This window comes from Palaemon carinicauda, chromosome 9 (assembly GCF_036898095.1).
Source record: "Palaemon carinicauda isolate YSFRI2023 chromosome 9, ASM3689809v2, whole genome shotgun sequence".
NCBI classification, from domain to species: domain Eukaryota; kingdom Metazoa; phylum Arthropoda; class Malacostraca; order Decapoda; family Palaemonidae; genus Palaemon; species Palaemon carinicauda.
Window position 1 is genome coordinate 108,318,897 of NC_090733.1, and position 22,105 is coordinate 108,341,001.

At 40.2% G+C, this 22,105-nt stretch overlaps 1 protein-coding gene across 4 annotated transcripts in view; it reads right to left on the reverse strand.

Moving 5' to 3' along the window:
- Positions 1 to 22,105, reverse strand: part of LOC137647044 (mpv17-like protein 2) — a 101,271-nt gene that overhangs the window by 39,003 nt on the left and 40,163 nt on the right. For all 4 annotated transcript variants that reach the window (XM_068380180.1, XM_068380181.1, XM_068380183.1 and 1 more), the window contains 2 exons: positions 18,580 to 18,720; positions 812 to 935 (listed from right to left, as the gene is read on the reverse strand). In XM_068380180.1, coding sequence (XP_068236281.1) covers positions 812 to 935; positions 18,580 to 18,720 — 265 coding nt within the window. The remainder of the gene's footprint in view (positions 1 to 811; positions 936 to 18,579; positions 18,721 to 22,105) is intronic.

A 22,105-nucleotide genomic window follows, 5' to 3' on the forward strand; every position in this document is an offset into this window, starting at 1 on the left:
TTGCAAGCAAATAAATACCATAGTAAAAACTAATAAAAATTAATGATAACACAAAAAAGGCCATAAAAAAGTAAGTGATATAACCTAGATGACAGAGTACCAGATGGGCATAAATAACTAGAATATTTACCGAAGCGAACATAACCCAAAATGGCTGCCGATACCTCGGCAGGACAATCGCTTCCAAAACTAAAAACCACCATATTGGAAACAGAACAAATGCCCGGTACTGTCAAAAGCTGCCAAAACAAACTATGGTACTTAACATTGGTAAGGGTGAAGTAGCAACGTCAGTCATGTTGAAATAACGAGAAACTCTTCGAAAAAACACTGTGCCCAAAAAACTCAACTTGTATGCAAGTTCCAAATCAGAAGGATGTACTGGTGAGCGCGAGTGGTAGGTGTCGGTAGGGTAACCCAACTGTATTCTCTAGGGCCTGTCACGGCCCTCCCCCTTTGATGAAGGGATTATCTAAATGGAAGACAGCCTGTGAATAGTGTTTTACAAACGCCCTTGTTAGATATACGACACCAACAAGGTACTCGCGCGAGGGTTGTAACCTCTGCATTCCATGCTTTTAATTTTCTCTGGTATATTTGGAAGATTTATATCAGAAAAAGTACAAAGAAGGACTTTTTCGCCGGCAGTCACAGGTCGACCCAGAAAAGAGAATGAGCATCTATTTGTAATGTTAGTTAAAACATTAGCATTACAAAATAATCGGTAATGGTCAATATCATTTGAAACAGGAAGTGAAATGTACTAAATACAACTATGATAATCCATACTTCTAAACCTATTTGCACATACCAATGATGGCAAAGGGCACCCACTGTCATACCACTGCACGTTATGTGTCGGGTCCGGGCAGCATCCCAGGACTTTTGCTTTTCTGCTGCTATATTATATTGTTGTTGAAGAACATCACCAGCACCTATAATTAGTACAATACTGTATCAATCATTTACATCACATCAACTGAGTATTTAACATCACATATTACTTAATGTTATAAAGATTATTTTTTATACAAAAATAGCTATCGGCTATTTGTATTCTGCATGCAATAACAGATCCTGGGTTCCTAGGTAGGAAATGGCCTCATTTTTTATGCCATTTTATCAATAAATTGGGAGAAATAATAGGTTTGAAGGGAGAAATTTCATAAAAAAAAATGGGCTGAATGAAAAATGGGAAATTCGTCTTTTTTCAACTGCATTTGGTTTCATGACAAACCACCTGCTTCTAATTCCACCTTGCTTACTCAAAGGGACATAATTATTAGCCAAAATCATGTACAATCTTTGGGACACTGTACAATTACAATGACCTTCCCTGGCCTTTGGTCTTTATTTAAAACCTTCAAACCTTTAGGTGAAATGGATCGAGTTTCTAATAACCCCCGAGTGGCTAATCGAGATCTGCAAGATCCACGTGAGACTGATTTGACTCGCTTAAGCTTATTTCTCAGACATGCAAAGAGTTGGGCTTGTGAGATAAAAGCCCTTGATATGTAAAGTAACTTAACAGGTTGAGTTTCTTACATAATGAATTATGATGACCACGTTAAGCTTCATGATAGTCTGGAATGCTGTAACTTGGGAGCACCATACTGCCACTGAATACTTCTGAGAGGGAAAATAGTGGCACAGAGTGCAATTACCTACCAAATGTGACAGAGGCCATAAGCCTCTGAGAATCTTGAATCATAGAGAATGCTCCCATGGATAAATGAAAGAATGGTAACTTTGATGAAGCTGAAACCTTAGGTTAGATCAGAAGACATGAGTGAGCTAGTTGTCTTAGTTTAGCTCAAAGATTCTGGTTCTTTTGGCACAGTATATCTAATGTATCATCTTACATTAATTACATCTAATAAACTTTCAGCTTCTTGTCTTTGTAATTTATACAATTGCCCTCTCATATCAAAATTGGATCCATGATTTTACTAGTTTTATCTTGCTATATCCAAAGTAACTTGGCCATAAAACTTGTGTTATCTCAAATTAGCTACTCACCTATGACTATTTTCTACGACCAGAAAGAATGAAAAGGTGCTTAATTGGTAACTAAACAATAGGTTACTAGGCAATTCCACTGCTGGATAGTTACGTGCTGCTGCAAAGCAAGCTTCACTCAATCCACATCAAGAATTCTGGAGTGGATGAGGTGGGACCTTTGCATAAATGATTTGGGTTTGTATATCTAGGAAAAATAAATTGTATAAAAAATTTGAAGTTAATTCCTATTTGGATACAATCTTCCGAAATTTACGTTGAGGTCAACCATCCCCTTAAACTAATAGATAAAAATGACACCAAGGAAAAGACAAATGTAAAACCCCATATATCAAGACCCTCCCTAAAGAAAAATCTGGGAAATAGTATTAGAGAAAAAATTGCCAATGGTAATACTTCATCCAAGGTGGCTTCTGAAAAATAGACAATAGTTTTTTCTCCATTTTGCAATGGAACTGTCAGGGTTTAAGGACCAAATATGAAGAACTTAAGCTCTTCATTCATGAGCACTCCCCTATAATTGTATGTCTACAGGAAAGCAAGCTCGATGCTATTACTCCTTGTCCTCGAGAGTATGTTAGCCATATGATAAATGAGCCATGGCGAAAGTCTTATATACGTTCATCGAGATGTTCCCTAAACATCTTTGTCTATCTGTACCCCTCTGCAGGCAGTGGTTGTACAAACAAATATATGGAGAAAATACACAGTTTGCTCTCTTTATTGGCCTCAAAATGATAACATCTCTTCTGATAATTTAGTAGAGGTGATTCAACAACTCCCTCAACCTTTTCTCTTAATTTGAATGGTAGACCTTTTACCAAATGCAAAGTGTAATATTATATAATCAGTTGTAGAGAATGAAGATGTAGGACTCCTTATACGGGAGAGCCCACAGACTTTTATATCCAGATGGGTATCTTGGCATGTATTGACCTATCAATTGCAAGCTCTGACTGCTTTCTTAATTTAAATGAGAAAATATTAGATGATTGGCATACTAGTGATCATGCATAAATCATTATACACACCAACAATAATCCAACTTTACAAAGATTGTCACAATGGGACAATGAAAAGACAGATTGGGATAGATTTCTGGAACTAAGCAAAATTGAAGGAAATGAAGAACAATTTGATAGTGTTGATGATTCCATAGACTTGCTGAAAGGAACTCTCCATACAGAAGGAGTCAATTCGATTTAAAAAAACACAGAGTTATTCAAGCGGCGAACAGTTCCCTGGTGGTTTTCAGAACTACCTGCCCTACACAGAGCCACAAGAAAATCTTTGACCTGATTGCGTAGATGCTGTACAGAAGAGAATTTGATAATACTGTATACAAAAAATGCAAAGCACAGTTTCATCGTGCCATGAAAGAAATTAGGCGCCACTCTTAGTTATCTTTTGTGTCCTCAGTCAACAGCAGAACACCACTATCTTTTGTATGGAGGAAAAAAAAAAGATAGCAGGCAAATTTACCCCCAACCTACCACCAGTGTTGAGGGTGAATGGTCAGTATGTGACTGGGCAACTGAGGTTAGCAATGCCTTGGCCGATCATTTCTCCAATGTATCATGCAGGTGTGAAATAGCTCCTGGTCACCAGTATAGAGGCATTGAAGAACAGAAAATGCTTAATTTTACAACAGAAAAGGAGGAATCCTACAATGCTCCTTTTACTGAAAGGGAATTTGATTCTGCACTTGCTACAGTACTTGTAGTGATACAGTCCCTGCACCTGATGACATTCCATATACAGTACAATGATTAAACATGTACCTGTTAATACTGTGGCCGCTGGGGGCATAGCAACAATTAGAATAGCGCCAACGTATCCTTGCGTATCGTGAGAGGCGAGTAAAAGGGACGGGACAAGGGGGCTGGGAAGCCCCCTCTCCTGTATTTTATATTCCTGTGAGACATCAAAGGGATGGAGCTGGGGGAAGAGTGACAGCTCCCCGCACTCTAGTTTTGGGGTGTCTGAATGTAGGTGGATGTAGTATGATAGAGAGTAAAAGATGTGAGATTGGAAGTATGTTAGGAATAGAAGGATGGAATAGATTGGCTCTGTGTGAGACAAAGTTAAAAGGGAAGGGGAAGTGATGTTTGGTTTAAAGATAGACCGAGTATCTGGGATTAAGAGAGGAAGAGCAAGAGAGGGTGTGGCTTTATTGCTGAGTGAATGGATGACAGTAAAGTAGTGGAATGGAAGGAGATATCATCTGGATTAGTGTGGGTAAGAGTTAGGTTGGGTAGGGAATGTTGGGATTTTGTTAGTGTGTATGGGCCAGGTTGTGAGAAAAGTGAAGGGTGGAATGAATTCTGGAATGAATTAACTCAAGATTGTAGGCGGACTGGATAGAAGAAATGGTGCTGGAGAGGTAGAAGGTGTCATTGGGAAGTATAGCATACCAGGTGAAAATGAGAGCAGTGAGAGCCTAGTAGATATGTATGTTGAGAAAGAGATGGTTATAAGTTCTGTTTTTTTAAAAAGAAAGATAATAACAAGTATATATGGGTAAGAGTGGCAAATGGAAAAGATATTAATGGATTGTGTTGATAACTAGAAGAATGTTTGGAAGACTGAAAGACGTGCACGTGTTTAGGGGTATGGCTAACGGTATGTCTGATTATTTTTTGGTGGAAAGAAAATTAGTTGTAGTAAAAGAGTGAGGGAATAGAGTGGGGGGATGTAAAAGGGAGGTAGTGAAGGTTGTATAGTTAATAAAACATACGGTAAAAAGTGAATATCAAGAAAGGTTAGAAAGGGGATATGACAGAGTGAAAGCGAGAGAAACTGGTAATTTAGAGGAGGAGTGGAAGTTAGTATAAGAAAATTTTGTTAGGGATTGCAAGTGATCTGTGTGGCAAGAGGATTGTTGGAGGAAGCATCAGGAAGGGTAGTGAATGGTGGAATGAAGGAGTGAAGACAAAAGTGGAAGAGAAAAGAGGGCATTTGAAGAATGGCTGCAGAATAATAGTGTAAAGAAGTATGAAAGATATAGAGGGAAAAATGTGGAAGTAAAACGTTAGGTAGCCGAGTTAAAAAGGGTGGCTGACTGGAGGTGGGGTCAGGGATTGGGTTGTTCATTTGAAGAGAATAAGAAGTAGTTTTGGAAAGATGTGAAGAGAGTAAGGAAGGGTGGTTCGAGAATTGAAGAGACAGTGTAAGATGGAAATAGAAGGTTGTTAAAAGGAGAGGAGGTGAGGAAGAGGTGGGAGGAATATTTTGAAAGTTTACTGAATGTTGAGGATAATAGGGAGGAAGATATAATTGCTGTTGCATGTGTTGAGGTGCCAGTGATGGGAGATGAAAATGAGAGAGAGATTACAAGAGAGGAAGCGAGGAGAGCACTAGATGGAATGAGAATAGAAAAAGCACCTGGTACGGATAGTGTGAGTGCCGAGATGTTAAAGGAATGGTTGAATGGTTGGTGAGATTGTTTAATATGTGTTTTATGTTGTCAATGGTACCAGTATACTGTACTGGGTGTGTGCATGTATTGTACCACTATATAAGGGTAAAGGAAATGTGCATGAGTGTTGTATTTCAAGGGGTATTAGTTTATTGAGTGTGGTTGGAAAAGTGTATGGTAGAGTACCGATTAATAGGATTAAGGATAAAACAGAGAATGCAATATTAGAAGTACAGGGTGGTTTTAAAAGAGGTAGGGGATGTATGAATCAGATTTTTACAGTTAGGCAGATATGCGAGAAATATTTAGTAAAAGGCAAGGAGGTGTATGTTGCGTTTATGGATCTGGAGAAAGCGTATGATAGAGTTGATAGGGAAGCGATGTAAAATGTGATGAGGTTGTATGGAATTGGTGGATGGTTGTTGCAATTAGTGAAAAGTTTCTACAAAGGTAGTAAAGCATGTGTTCGGATTGGAAATGAAGTGAGCGAGTAGTTTCCAGTGAGTGGGGCTGAGACAGGGATGTGTGATGTTGCCATGGTTGTTCAACTTGTTAGTTGATGGAGTGGTGAGAGAGGTGAATGCTCCAGTGCTTGGTTGAGGATTGAAACTGATAGACAAGATTGATCATGAATGGGAGGTAAATCAGTTGTTGTTTGCAGATGATACTGTACTAGTTGCTGAATCGGAAGAGAAGCTTGGTCGATTAGTGACAGAGTTTGGAAGGGTATGTGAGAGAAGGAAGTTGAGAGTTAATGTGGGTAAGACTAATGTTATGAGATGCATGAGAAGGGAGGGTGGTGCGAGGTTGATTGTCATGTTGAATGGACAGTTACCTGAGGAAGTAGAGCAGTTCAAGTACATGGGGTCTGTTGTTACAGCAAATGGTGGAGTGGAAGCAGATGTACGTTAGAGAGTGAAGGAAGAATGCAAAGGGTTGGGAGCAGTGAAAGGAGTGGTAAAGAATAGAGGGTTAGGCATGAATGTAAAGATTTCTGTATGAGAAAGTGATTTTACCAACTGTGATGTAATGGATTGGAGTTGTGAGGAATGAAAGTGACGGAGAAACAGAAATTGAATGTTTGAGATGAAGTTTCTGAGGAGTATGGCTGGTGTATCTCGATTAGGGTTAGAAACGAAGTAGTGAGGGTGACAACGGGTGTAAGAAATGCTTTAACAGCTAGAGTGGATATGAATGTGTTGAGGTGGTTGGCCATGTTGAGAGAATAGCAAGTGACTGTTAAAGAACATGATGAATGCAAGAGTTGGTGGGAGATAGGGGGATAAATGTGAGAGAGACAAGAGAGCGTGCTAGAAATAGGAATGAATGGCGAACGATTGTGATGCAGTTTCGGTAGGCCCTGCTGCTTCCTCGGGCGCCTTGGTAACCGCGGCGGTAGGAGTGGTAGGGGATTCAGGGTATGAAACTTCATATGTGGTGGATAACGGGGGAGGGTTCCGTTTTGTTCATTTGTTTGATGTCAGCTACCCCTAAAAATTGGGGGAAGTGCCTTTGTAAATAGAATAGATAGATTATTAATAGAATATGGGATGATCACGGTTATCCGAGTGTTTGGGAGCTAGCCATTATTTTAGCATTTTTAAAACCTGGTAAGGATAGATTTTAGCAGCAAACTATCCACCAATTGCATTGACATCTTGTTTATGTAAGATCATGGAGAAGATGGTCAATGTAAGACTGGTGTGGTATATGGAGAAGATTTGGAAAAATGCACTCAACGACCGATGTGTTGGTACAACTTGAGTCCTCTATTTATGAAGCCTTTGCTTCCAAACAGCACTATGTAACAGTCTTTTTACCTTGAAAAGGCATCCTTAAACCCATTCATAATATGGGATTGAGAAGTGAGCTACCATTGTTCATTGAAGCATTTGTTTCACATAGATTTTTTTAAGTTGAAGTAGGTGGTTTAATTTTGGAGTATCCTTCACCTAGAAGAGCTGCTTACCATAGCTAATGTTTTAAATAGTGGCCTGTGAAGGTGGTCTGCCTCTTCTAGACCCCTGCACTAAGTATTTAGGTCACTGAGTGGTTCTTGTGACGCTTCCCCTGAGGATTTATATGCTTTCATAGTAGTTTCTTGCAAGCAAAATAAAATAGTATTCTTAGAGATTTTCTTTTTGGAACAACTAGTACTCACGAACAGATGAATACTGCCCTCTTCAGGTATTTCATGATTGCACTTACGGGATAGAGTAAAAGATTATACGAATTATCAATTACCTTTTTGAGAGACATGATTGTGAAAGTCAAATCTAGAGTGAAGTATAGCCGGATTTTGTGTTTTACCCACAAACTCAGGAACAAAAGAGACTGGTAATTCTCTCCACGCCTTGGAATGTGAAGTAAGATAGGATAAGCCATATAATTCACTTACCCTCTTTGCTGAGTCTAGGAGAAGAAGGAAGAAAGTCCTTAGGGTAAGATCCCTGTCTAGAGCTTTATGTAAGGGTTCGCAAGGGGACATCTTAAGAACCTTAATCCCATTCCAAGAGAGACGTTCAAGTTCCCGAGGAAGGCAGGTCTGTTGAAAACAGATGAGAGTGGAGATTTCCCATGTAGAGGAGAGATCGAGTCCCTTCGGTTTAAATACCTAGCTCAAAGCTGAGCAGTAGCCTTTTATTGCAGTGACCGAGAAGGACTTGTCGTTCCTCAGGAACACTAAAGTCAGCATTCAGGGGAATAGTGGGCTTGAATGGAGCAACGGAAGACTGGTTAGCCTTATTAATAGCTGCAGCTACTTCTGAAAGTAAGAACATTGTGGGGAAGCCCACCGAGTTAGATTTACTTAGACACGGGGCATCTCTGGAGGACAGCTACTGTATTTGGTACATCTGGCCAAATCAGTATCATGTCTCTTGAGGATGCAGTTGCCCCACAGGGAAACTGTCTGGTGGAGTAGAAACTCCAGAGCTATGACTCCCAATCTCGAAAGATTTTCAAACTGAGTGACAACGTTCTTGTTCTTCATATTTTGTCATTGTGTAACTGGACAGGGCTCTTGATCAGTGCAGTGATCCAGCCAAGAGCAGGCCTGAATGGCAGACATGGCTGCAACTTTCATGTTCTGCATTTTGAAATAAGAGAAAGTGGAAGGTAGATTGGCCAACTTGCCGCTTCGTACATTGGGTACCATACCAGATTGGCAATGTCAGGGTCAATAGGTAGAGAATGATCATTCTGATTTGGTTCCTGTTTGGGAGTATAGTGAGGTTCCATCTTAAGAACAGCACGCAAGTCCTAACTTTCTCAGATATCATTACGCGAATGATGAGATGAGGGGATGGAGAAAGACTGGGAGGATTCATATTCACTCCTCTGGTAATGTTCTCTACCTCCGTAAGCATGAGAGGGAGTACTGTAACATGGAATTTTATCAGAGCTTGACATATGAGAAGAATAGTACAGTATCTTTCAGAGGAAGGCCACTTATGACGCCTCCTATGAGGACCATGTTTGCGATGTTTTTCAGTTTTGTCATTGATATGATGTCTTGAAGTTGGATGCATAGCATCCAAGCGAAGTAAATGAGTTCTAGAGGTAGAGGTTACCCAGTAATAACCTAGGTTAACATAAATACATAATTGTAAGTAACCTAAGCACGTCTACGAGATTGGGCACGAATAGCATGATCAGATCTTGTATCTCTAGGCTGTGGAATGATGTCAGAAGAAGTGATAGGGGAATTCTAGGCCGAGCATGGAGAATTCTTTCGAGTAGAATTCCTTCGAGAGAGCGATGCCAAGGAACCCTGGGTGTACGAGGCAAACTAGAGTTGCATGAACGAGTGGGTGAAAGATAAGGATCTTCGAACAGGGCCGCCTTAGTACGGGGGGACACATCGGTCTTGATTCGAATGTGGCATTTTCGGGTAAGAACGGAAGAGAGACTTTAGATGCTTTTTAGAGTGATAATTCAAGAAGCGTGAAGTCATCCTACTGGAACTCTGCCATCAAGGGCTTGCCACTAATCATATAGTGGGAGGCGAAGGAGATATACGTAAATCAGTGTAATCAGGCACTAAGGACACAGGGACTGGATCGCGCGCAGTAAGTGCAGTGGGCGTAGCCAGGGGATCGGTCTCGGGTTCTGAGTCATGACGTGAATAAAATTGCCATTAATATGAAAAGTGATCATATCTTGGCTGTTATCCTTAGTTACTGGAGTCCCTGATGGCTCCGTTAAAGGAGGAACGGAGTAGGGAATATTGTGTCACAGAAACGAGCTTAATTATTGTCATTATAAATAATTGCTAAGCTACAACCCTAGTTGGAAAAGCAGAATGCTATAAGCCCAGGGGCTCCCACGGGAGAAATAGCCCAGAGAGGAAAGGAAACAAGGAAAAATAAAATATTTTAAGAAAAGTAACATTAAAATAAATGATTCCTATCTAAACTATAAATACTTTAACACAAGAGGAAGAGAAATAAGATAAAATAGTGTGCCCGAGTGTACCCTCAAGCACGAGAACTCTAACCCAAGAGAGTGGGAGACCATGGTTTAGAGGCTATGGCACTACCCAAAACTAGAGAACAATGGTTTGATTTTGGAGTGTCCTTCTCCTAGAAGAGTTGCTTACCATAGCTAAAGAGTCTCTTCTACCCTTACCAAGAGGAAAGTAGCTATTGAACAATTGCAGTGCAGTAGTTAACCCCTTGGGTGAAGAAAAATTGTTTGGTAATCTCAGTGTTGTCAGGTGTATGAGGACAGAGGAGAATCTGTGAAGAATAGGCCAGACTATTCGGTGTATGTGTAAGCAAAGGGAAAGAACTGTAACCAGAGAGAAGGATCCAATGTAGTATTGTCTGGCCAGTCAAAAGACCCCATAACACACTAGTGGTAGTATCTCAACGGGTGGCTGTTGACCTGGCCAACCTACTACCTACTTGACATCTTGCTAGCCAAGGAAGAGGACGAGGAAGGAGAACAACTTCCTTCATCGCATTTCTTATGGCAGGAATATTTCTTCTACTGGGAGAACACAGCCACTCCCTGCAGTACTTGCATGGAGATTCTATGGAACACCTTTCACCACCGCAGTTCGGGCTAAGAGGATGTGGATTTATCTTAACCCGACTCATGAAAGTGCTACGAGGGCGACCATCACGACCAGGGCAAGTCCGCATTACACTATCATCATTAGACATAATGCACAAAAAAGCACAAAAACCAATGCAAGGTTATTAGTGTGGAGTGAGTTGTGATCTTAGAGTAGCAAGAGATGACAGCCTCTTAACAGCACGACCAGAAGGGTGGAGCTTGCCTCGCAGCACTACGTAACTCTGACCAGCAGTCTTTCTGGTCATAGAAAATTGACATAGGAGTAAATCTGTATAAATTACTTGGAAGCTTGTATCCATATAGGAATAAATAAATATATAAAGAAGCCATACACAAGGGAATATAATATAAGTTGAGTGACACGTGATGGCAGAGTGCTAGTGTGGAAGGGTCACAAGGCCAGATTCAATATGAAATGCTTATGTCACTGTCTTATTTTCAAAACTAGCAGTCTGTGATACAAAAATATTTTAATGTCTTTCATAAATTACCATTATCGTTATCAGTACAAGTACTAAATTAAATTTAAATATAACACTGTCTAACTCATCTCTTTCCTTATAACTTTTAATGGCGATACAGAAATTACAAATAATGGATGATAGGTGGTAGAAATGGTAAAAGAAATATCTAAATTGGTAGAATATGGGAAACTGTACTCTACATTGATGAAAGGCATTAAAAGTCAAGAATTTTATAGATTTATAATAAATCTAATCCATCGATGCAAATTATAAACAGCATCATCATCCTAGTTTTGTAGGTTCTCCACAAGAATTTCAGAAGTTCAAACTTGGAGAAAATGCTTTGTTTATCGTGCTAATATGAGTCATATTTCATTTTATCTTAATTTTTTTGTGTAAAGATTATTCTTTAGTTTTAAATATTTAACTTAGCCGGTGAATATATAATAGCTGCAACTCTGCGGCTCGACAGAAAACACACTAAAAAAACTCGCGAGCGATCGCTATGAAGGTTGCGGGTGTGCCCACCAGCGCCAACTGTCGGCCAGATACCACTCTTGTATGTAAACAAAACCTTCAATTCTTCTCTGTCGACGTTGACGACAAGACGTATCAATACTCGCTGTAGAACCTGGTGTTTTCTCAACATATTTGGTGAAGTACTTCATTTTGGTTTGAGCTTTCGCAGTGCAGGTGTTTTATCTTCATCTTAAATCTTGAACTCGTTTTTGGATAGATTTAATTTTTGATGACAAAGAGAGTATGGACTTTCTTTGACTTTTAAATGGCCGACCCTTCCCTTAGATGGAAGTGTGTTTAGGCTTTTAGCAATTATCTTATCACGTTATAAATTAATTATAGATTTTCCTCTATATATTTTATATCTCAACCGCCTTTATTAGGCCTCTTCGATTAGCTTTCCATTTATAATAAACATCAAAATAAATTTTAATGATTTGTTTATATGCGACCTTTCCTGAGAGTAGGCGGTCCTAACTTGGAAACCGAAGTTAAACAACGTTGAGCCCTTTCAATCGTAAATAGCTTTTAAAGAGCTAATGATTTAAAACTTATCAAATGAATATTTTTTAATAGATATTTTATGAAAGATTTTCTTTGAATAGTCTTCGTACTGTTTCAAAGATGAACTAACGTTTAGTTTATTTATGCTACGCAGTTTGCGCTCTATCGTTACGATAGAGAGAGAGAGTATCACGGTTTCACTTTGCAGAAAGAGTAAATCGATTCTGACGTTTTGTTCATTCTTCTTTCAAAGCTTAAATGTTTTAAATTCTATTTTAAAGGAACTTTTTAATTGAAAAACCTTTCAGTTTTTTCCTTTGGTCAAATAACCTGTTTTTTTGACGAAACGTAAGTGGGCTCTTCTCTTAGGTGCGAAATCAAGAGAGAGAGAGAGAGAGAGAGAGAGATAGAGACGGAGGGAGAGAGAGGAGAGAAAACGTTCCGTTCTTTATCTCGTCCCAAGCGGGTAACGTTCTCGAGTTACTCTCGTCCCTAGTCTCTGTACGGGGAGAAAGGATAAAACGTTTTTAGTTTTTTATTCTCGTCCCAAGGCAATGTACGGTGAGAGATTGAAAACGTAGTTTTGAATGAACTAGTGTTTAGTCTCTTCCCCAGCCACTGAATTTTTTATCTTAAAATATGTTTACTGTTTTTTGCTGGTATTAATGTGCTTGCATTATACGACTGATTTCGCAATTACAACCTTTTGATGAGGGTAGAATTGCGTGCTTCAGGTAGAAATCAGTTTTATTCATACCTGATGTGAATTGTTAAAAGATTCGATTTCAGTGAAATAAGTGCAAAACAGAAAATCGTAGTGATAAAGTGATATTGCGCAAAGTGTTATCAGTGTTGCGACCGAGGGTTCGTCTGTTCGTGCCTGTCGTTCGCCTAGTCCGGGACCTCTTGCAAGCTCCCAAGCCCAGGGGAGAAGTAATGTCGTACGACTTATGGGTTCGAGAGGCCTTGATCAGCGAACAGACGTTCCCTCTATGGTATCGGGTGTATCTTACCAAGATCACCCCTACCATAAGGCGAGAGAGACGATTTTCTCCTCGTCATCCGAAGGCTTTTCGCATTAGAAACCGTGAAACAAGGTTTCGAGGCCCTTTAAGCGAAAGTCAGTCCTTTCAGGACAGGTCCAGCGTCCTGGTTTTAACCAATAGGACAGCTCTGACCCTATGCAGTCATCGGAAGACTGCTCGCCGCCTAACAAAAGCGTAACACAGACTCCGAGTCTTTTTGTAGGCAAGGTTTTGCGGTCACAGACGTTACCCTCGTCTCTTACCGCAACCATTCCCGTTGATCCTAAATGGGTTGTACGGCAAGACATGCAGAATAAGCTTGCCTCCCTTATGGAAGACTATTCTGCCGATAAGTCCGTTGAGCCTAGCCGTTTATCTCATCGAGATCCTGGCTTTCAGCCACCCTAACGTTCCTTTGGGCGTCCTGTTGACGTTGGCGTAGCAAAGTCACGTCAGTCAGGTTGTTTAGAACCACACTCGATGCGGTCTCGTGTGGATTTTCAGCCACATTTGGACGTTAGGCCACTTGCTGATGCTCCTGTTGACGTTCAGGACGTTCGCTAACAATCAGAGTTGACTTGTTTTGACGCTGAGCGTCAACCTCCGCATTCTAGAGTTGTTTTGACTGTTCAGTCAAAGCAGTCTCAAGTGGACGCTGTGCGTCCTCATGCACCTGTTGTTGTTGACAGTTCACAGACTGTCAAGCAGTTACATGACGTTGCGTCCTGGTCTCTCGCACCTGTTGTTGTTGACAGTTCACAGACTGTCAAGCAGTTACATGACGTTGCGTCCTGGTCCGCTACTAATGCACCAGTGCGTGTGGACTCTGCTTGTAAAGCATTGCCACCACGGTAGGTCTCTCCCTTGCTTGAGACTCAGCTATTATCGGACAAGGTTCCTTCAGATGAGGAAGTTGCTGTTCCCCCTCCTACTGATATTCCCTTGAGGACTCTGTCAGACGGAGAGGAGCCTAAAGCTGCTTAGCCCTCTATGGACTTTAAATAAATCATGCTGATTTTTAAGGATCTTTGTCCGGATCTTTTTGTAACTGCTGCTCCTCGTTCGCCTAAACGTCAGAGCTTACACTAGGCCTAGCTACTTCGAAGCCGTTGTTTTATAAGCTAGTGCTCTCTCGCTCTCCTAGAGAGCTTTACGTTTGCTAGGCGACTGGTTTATCACCAGGAGGAGTTTGGGGGATACAGCCTTTGCTTTCCCTTCTTTTAAACTGGCTTATAGAGCGAGAGTCTGATATGACACGAGAGAAGTTCTCGGCTAGGGAGTTCCTGCCTCTGCCCAGATAGACTTCTCAAACCTCATAGACTCTCCCTGGCGCCTGGCCATGAGACGCTCCAAGATTTTACAGGTCAACTTCACAGCTGTTTTCGAGCCTTTGAAGTTTTGCTGTACAATTATGTCATGCATAAACAAGGCTTTCAGGGATGGCTCCAATGATCTGACAGCCACATTCTCTGCAGGAACAAGTCCCTCAGGGATGGCTCCATGATTTGGCAGCCATGTTCACTGCAGGAGTACGTAAGAGGCAATTGCGCTCAATGTGTTCATTGTCAAGACAAACTTCACAATGAAGTCTACCAGGCTGTCTTGACAGCATTTATGGAAGGCGACTGGATGGTCTCTCTCAACCTTCAGGAGGCATACTTCCACATTCCTATACACCCGGATTCCCAACCGTTTCGGAGGTTTGTTTACAGGAATGTGGGGTACCAGTTTCGAGCCCTGTGCTTTGGCCTCAGTCCTGCGCCTCTCGTGTTTACGAGGCTCATGAGGAATGTGGCAAAATCCCTCCATCTATCGGGGATCCGAGCCTCCCTGTACTTGGACGACTGGCTTCTCAGAGCATCGTCCAGCCTTCACTGTCTGCAGGATCTACATTGGACGTTGAGTCTGGCCAGGGAGTTGGGACTTGTGGTCAACCTAAAAGTCCCAACTGATCCCATCCCAGATTATTCTATTTTTGGGGATGGAGATTCGCAGTCAAGCCCTGCTCGAAGTCCAACTAATGCTGAAAAGAAAACGTTTATTCAGTCAGGAGTTGGAACAGTCTCGTAGGGACTCTCTCATCCCTGGAGCAGTTTGTCTCACTAGGGAGACTACCCCTTCTGCCTCTCCGGTTCCATCTAGCCTCTCACTGGAACTAGGACTAGACATTAGAGACGGTATCATTCCCAGTCTCCGAACCAATAAAGGCATGCCTGAAATGGTGGGACAGCAATATCAGTCTGAGAGAGGGACTATCCCTAGCAGTCAAGAACCCAAACCACGTGTTGTCCTCAGACGCGTCGGGTTTGGGTTGGGGTGCGACCCTGGACGGTCGGGAATGCTCGGGTCTGTGGACCTCAAGTCAGAAGAGCATGCACATCAACGGCAAGGAGCTATTAGCAGTCCACTTGGCCTTGATGATATTAGAAAGCGTCTTCGAAACTAAGTGGTAGAGGTCAACTCAGACAACACCACAACTTTGGCGTACATCTCCAAGCAAGGAGGCACACACTCCTTCATGCTGCTCGAGATCGCAAGGGACCTTCTCTTATGGTCAAGAATTCGAGGCATCTCCCTGTTGACGAGATTCATCCAGGGGGACTTGAACGTCTTGGCAGACTGTCTCAGTCGGAGGGGTCAGGTGATACCCACGGAATGGACCCTCCACAAGGACGTGGGCAAGAGTCTTTAGGCTACTTGGGGTCAACCCACCATAGACCTCTTTGCCTCCTCGTTGACCAAAAGGTTACCAATCTTTTGCTCTCCAGTCCTAGATACAGAAGCAATCTACATAGACGCGTTTCTACTGGATTGGTCTTTTATGGACTTATATGCATTCCCACCATTCAAGATAGTCAACAAGGTACTGCAGAAGTTCGCCTCTCACGGAGGGACAAGGTTGACGTTGGTTGCTACCCTCTGGCCCGCGAGAGAGTGGTTCACCGAGGTACTTCAATGGCTGGTAGACTTTCCAAGAAGTCTTCCTCTAAGGGTAGATCTGTTACGTCAGCCCCACGTAAAGAATGTCCTTCAAAGCCTCCCCGCTCTTCGTCTGACTTCCTTCAGACTATTGAAAGACTCTCAAGAGCTAGAGGCTTTTCGAAGGAGGCAGTCAGTGCGATTGCAAGAGCTAGGAGAGCTTCTACCATTAGAGTATACCAGTCGAATGGCTGGTAGACTTTCCAAGAAGTCTTCCTCTAAGGGTAGATCTGTTACGTCAGCCCCACGTAAAGAATGTCCATCAAAGCCTCCCCGCTCTTCGTCTGACTTCCTTCAGACTATTGAAAGACTCTCAAGAGCTAGAGGCTTTTCGAAGGAGGCAGTCAGTGCGATTGCAAGAGCTAGGAGAGCTTCTACCATTAGAGTATACCAGTCGAAGTGGGAAGTCTTTCGAGACTGGTGCAAGTCAGCATCTGTGTCCTCGTCCAGTACCTCTGTAGCCCAAATCGCAGATTTTCTTTTACATCTGAGAAAGGTTCGCTCCCTTTCAGCTCCCACGATTAAGGGCTACAGGAGCATGTTGGCTTCGGTCTTTCAACATAGAGGCTTAGATCTTTCCAACAATAAAGATCTCCAAGATCTCCTTAAGTCTTTCGAGACCTCTAAGGAACGTCGTTTGGCAACTCCTGGATGGAACTTAGACGTGGTCCTAAGGTTCCTCATGTCAGACAGGTTTGAGCCATTACATTCAGCCTCCCTGAAGGATCTCACCCTCAAGACACTTTTCCTAGTGTGCTTGGCTTCGGCTAAAAGGGTCAGTGAACTTCATGCCTTCAGTAAGGACATCGGCTTTTCTACAGAAAAAAGCCACTTGTTCACTTCAACTTGGTTTCCTGGCCAAAAATGAACTGCCTTCTCGTCCTTGGCCTAAATCTTTTGATATTCCTTGCTTATCAGAGATCGTAGGCAACGAACTGGAAAGAGTATTATGTCCTGTTAGAGCTCTTAAGTTCGATTTAGCTCGTACCAAGTCATTACAAGGGAAATCTGAGGCATTATGGTGCTCAGTTAAGAAACCTTCATTGCCTATGTCAAAGAATTCTTTGTCATATTTTATCAGATTTTTTTAATACGAGAAGCTCATTCTCACTTGAATGAGAAAGACCGATGTTTGCTTAAGGTTAAGACGCACGAAGTTAGAGATATAGCAACCTCCGTGGCCTTCAAGCAAAATAAATCTCTGCAAAGTATTATGGACGCGACTTTTTGGAGAAACAAGTCAGTGTTCGCGTCATTTTACTTAAAAGATGTCCAGACTCTTTACGAGGACTGCTACACACTGGGTCCATTCGTTGCAGCGAGTGCAGTAGTGGGTGAGGGTTCTACCACTACACTTCCCTAATTCCAATATCCTTTTAATCTGTCTCTTGAAATGTTTTTAATATTGTTTTATGGGTTGTTCGGAAGGCTAAGAAGCCTTTCGCATCCTGGTTGATTTGGCGGGTGGTCAAAGTCATTTCTTGAGAGCGCCCAGATTAGGGGTTTGATGAGGTCCTGTTGTATGGGTTGCAGCCCTTGATACTTCAGCTCCTGGGAGTCTGTCAGCATCCTAAGAGGATCGCTGGGCTCCGTGAGGAAGACAGACTTACAAGGCAGAGTAATCGTCTAAGTCAACTTCCTTACCAGGTACCTATTTATTTTGGTTTTGTTATATTGATAACTGTCAAAATGAAAAAACTCTTAGCTTATACGCTGTAAACATAATTAACTCTGGTCTCTACCCACCTCCTTGGGTGTGAATCAGCTATTTTATATTCACCGGCTAAGTTAAATATTTAAAAATGATATTTTAATTATAAAATAAATTTTTTAATATACTTACCCGGTGAATATATAAATTAAATGACCCTCCCTTCCTCCCCAATAGAGACACAGCGGGACGAGAAGAATTGAAGGTTTTGTTTACATACAAGAGTGGTATCTGGCCGACAGTTGGCGCTGGTGGGCACACCCGCAACCTTCATAGCGATCGCTCGCGAGTTTTTTTAGTGTGTTTTCTGTCGAGCCGCAGAGTTGCAGCTATTATATATTCACCGGGTAAGTATATTCAAAAATTTATTTTATAATTAAAATATCATAATTACTTTACCAGTACTTGTTTGAATTCCATATTGCGGCCTTTGGGGTTCTACCACTGTATTCTTCTTTACAAATAAGAATTGTAACTTTGCATAACCTTTAGTGGCAAATAAACCATCAAATTTGTAAAGGGTAAGGAAAAAGGGAGGAAATATATACCATTAATGAATATGTAGTGCAGCATTATATTTTAACAAGGTGATGGCAGCTGAAAATGGAAAGCAGTAATAATATTACTGTACCTCTTTAAAACAGCTTGGTAACCATTATTTTAATGCACTCAATACTAGTTTACTTTACTGCCATTGGCAGATAAAATTGAATAATACTTTGTTTGGCATCAAGTGCACAAATATTTAATGTACAAACTTGTAAATCTTAGGTGATAAGGAATTAAAATTATTATTTTTTACTAATGTATGTCAAACATAGAATTTATCAAAGAAAAACGCTTGAATAGTCACTTTACCTGACAACGTTAAGGATATTACAACATTTGTAATAAAAAGATGCTTGTTGAAAGCAGCATTTACTCTACTCCGAAGACGTGTGGGAATGCCCGTTGGCTTCAATAAAATTTTTTTTAAAGCCGAAAATCCTGGAGACATGTCTGCAGCGGAAAAAAAATAATTAATGTAATGATGTAAAAATAACAATTGTCTTGATATACTGTCTACAAAGTAATGACTTACGTAGCATTACAGTCATAAGCAAAGGTAACCTTGCTTAGGAAAATGGAATAAAATGACAAATTCATAGATAATTTGTATTTTTCCTAACCATACAAACCTTAGCTATTTAATTAGGGTATTACTTTCGGCGTAGCTGAAATGACGAGCCATTAGATTTTTAACGAGGGTTTACTACCCCCTCGCTAGTTAGCGAGGGGGTAGGGGAGGGGTAGCTAGCTACCCTTCCCCCCACTCACACACCAGTGAGTAGCTCACTTTGCTTAGAGGTAGGACTTCCCAGGGGACAGGGCTGGCGGGCAAGTTTGATTAACCCTGGATAGGTACGGTCCTCGGACACCCCTTTAAGGGTATACTCGGACGCGAACGACCCCGACGCCAAAAAAAATTCTTGAAAAATCAGTTTTTGCAGTAACCTCCTTTTTTCTTTTGCCAAAAAAAACTTCAATGAATGCTTAAAACAACTGTATAGATAAATACTACTCATCTGCAGAAAAACTATTTATTATAAATATTTTAAAAAATTAAGTAGAAAAAAAAAAGACCTGACATAAAAATTCATAAAAAAAAAGTTTATACATATATACACAAATCCTTTTAGGAATTGATTCTTGAATGTTTAGGACACATCTTGATGTATTTTGGATGAAGTCAGACCCATGGAGGTGAAGATCTGAAATGAGAAAAAAAGGGTAACTTTTTTTGGCCAAAAAAATTTGTCCAAATTTCATGAATTTTTTTGGGTACCCAAATGAAATAGGAAGTGGCTAATTTTTTTAGGGAATAAACATATGTTATCCTAAAATAGAAATATGTAAAAAAATCTTCATTATTTTGTAAATTACATTTATATCAGGGGCCATATCTAAAGGTAATTTTTTGAGTACTTAGAAATTCCGTAAAAAAATACATATATTTAATATATAATATGATATTTATGCAGATAAAAATATACCAAAATATCACAAATTCTATAGGGAACAAGAATATACATAGATAGGGCAGCTTACGCTTCGGATATGTCCACAAAATGGCCGCCAACCACACTGACTCAGACTCCCTAATCTGCCACTTGAAATGTAGGAAGGGTATGTCAATTTCAAGGTGTTATTTACTAATCTAATTATTATTGGATATGCATAAAAATTGTATGGTGGGTTGCTGGATAATTGTCGATTATTTTACGACTATAAAATTAAAATTCTGACCCAAAAAAATTTTTTTGAAGGGAAATAAAATCGAAAAAAAAAATGTAAAACAATATTTTAGCTAAAAAAATTTGATGATATTCAATCAAAAAAAAAGTAAACAAAATTTTCCGACAAATAAACATCTAGAGGAATCATTACTCTGTGATAGTTCCTTAGTACGTAGTAATTTTGAAAGAATTGGGAAAAAACGAAAAAATGGCAATCACCGGAAAATCGAACACATACCTATATATACGCCATATCTGGCTAAAAAAAAGATAGGCATGGGTAGCCAGATCATCTAGAAACACTTTCCAACACTATAAAAATATAAGTTTTGCGACACTACTTGCCAATTCCTTACGGTAACATGACTAAGCAAAAAAATGCAAAACAAATAAAAAGGGGCACTCGAGGAAAAATGGCTAACATTCTAATATACGGCATTTCAGAAAAAAAAAATTCAGCCACGTGCTAGGCAAACCATCAAGGCACATTTTCCGACAAATAAACATCTAAATGAATAATTACTCTGTGATAGTTCCTTAGTACGTAGTAATTTTGAAAGAAATGGGAAAAAACGAAAAAATGGCAATCACAGGAAAATCGAACACATACCTATATATACGCCATATCTGGCTAAAAAAAGAAGATAGGCATGGGTAGCCAGATCATCTAGAAACACTTTCCAACACTATAAAATTATAAGTTTTGCGACACTACTTGCCAATTCCTTACGGTAACATGACTAAGCAAAAAAATGCAAAACAAATAAAAAGGGGCATTCGTGGAAAAATGGCCATTCTAATATACGGCATTTCAGAAAAAAAAAATTTCAGCCACGTGCTAGGCAAACCATCAAGGCATATTTTCCGACAAATAAACATATAAATGAAATATTACTCTGTGATAGTTCCTTAGTACGAAGTAATTTTGAAAGAAATGGGAAAAAACGAAAAAATGGCAATCACAGGAAAATCGAACACATACTTATATATACGCCATATCTGGCTAAAAAAAAAATAGGCATGGGTAGCCAGATCATCTAGAAACACTTTCCAACACTATAAAAATATAAGTTTTGCGACACTACTTGCCAATTCCTTACGGTAACATGACTAAGCAAAAAAATGCAAAACAAATAATAAGGGGCACTCGCGGAAAAATGCCCAACATTCTAATATACGGCATCTCAGATAAAAAAAAAGACATGCACGTGTTAGCCCAACCATCAAGGCACACTTTCTAACACATAAACATGAAAAAAAAATCAATAATATACGGCAATTCCTTACTACGTAGTAAATTTTTACAAATATTGAAAAAAAACAGAAATTGGCAACCGCAGTTAAATACCCAATATACCAATAACTACGTCGTATCTGACAAAAACAAAATCACGCATGGGTAGCCAGATCATCTAGACACACTTTCCAACACTATAAAAGCAAAAGTTTTACGACACTATTTCGCAATATCTTACGGAAAAATGACCTGGCAAAAAAATGAAAAAAAATGAAAAAGGGACACTCGCGGTAAAATGCCCGACATTCTAATATACGACATCTCAGATAAAAAAAAAGACATGCACGTGTTAGCCCAACCATCAAGGCACACTTTCTAACACATAAACATGAAAAAAAAATGAATAATATACGGCAATTCCTTACTACGTAGTAATTTTTACAAATATTGAAAAAAAACAGAAATTGGTAACCGCAGTTAAATACCCAATATACCAATAACTACGTCGTATCTGACAAAAACAAAGTCATGCATGGGTAGCCAGATCATCTAGACACACTTTCCAACACTAAACAAGCAAAAGTTTTACTACACTATTTGGCAATATCTTACGGAAAAATGACTTGGCAAAAAAAATGAAAAAAAATGAAAAAGGGGCACTCGCGGTAAAATGGTCCTCGTGGTGATGAACGACGTTTTAACTAAAAAAAAAACATGCACATGGTAGCCAAACAATCCACCAAGACTTTCCACAACTGATAACCTATACAAGTTGCACCATTCTACGACAATTTCATAATACGTAATAACTTTGATAATTATGCAAACTACCCCAGAAGGGTAAACTCGGACGCGAACGACCCCGACGCGT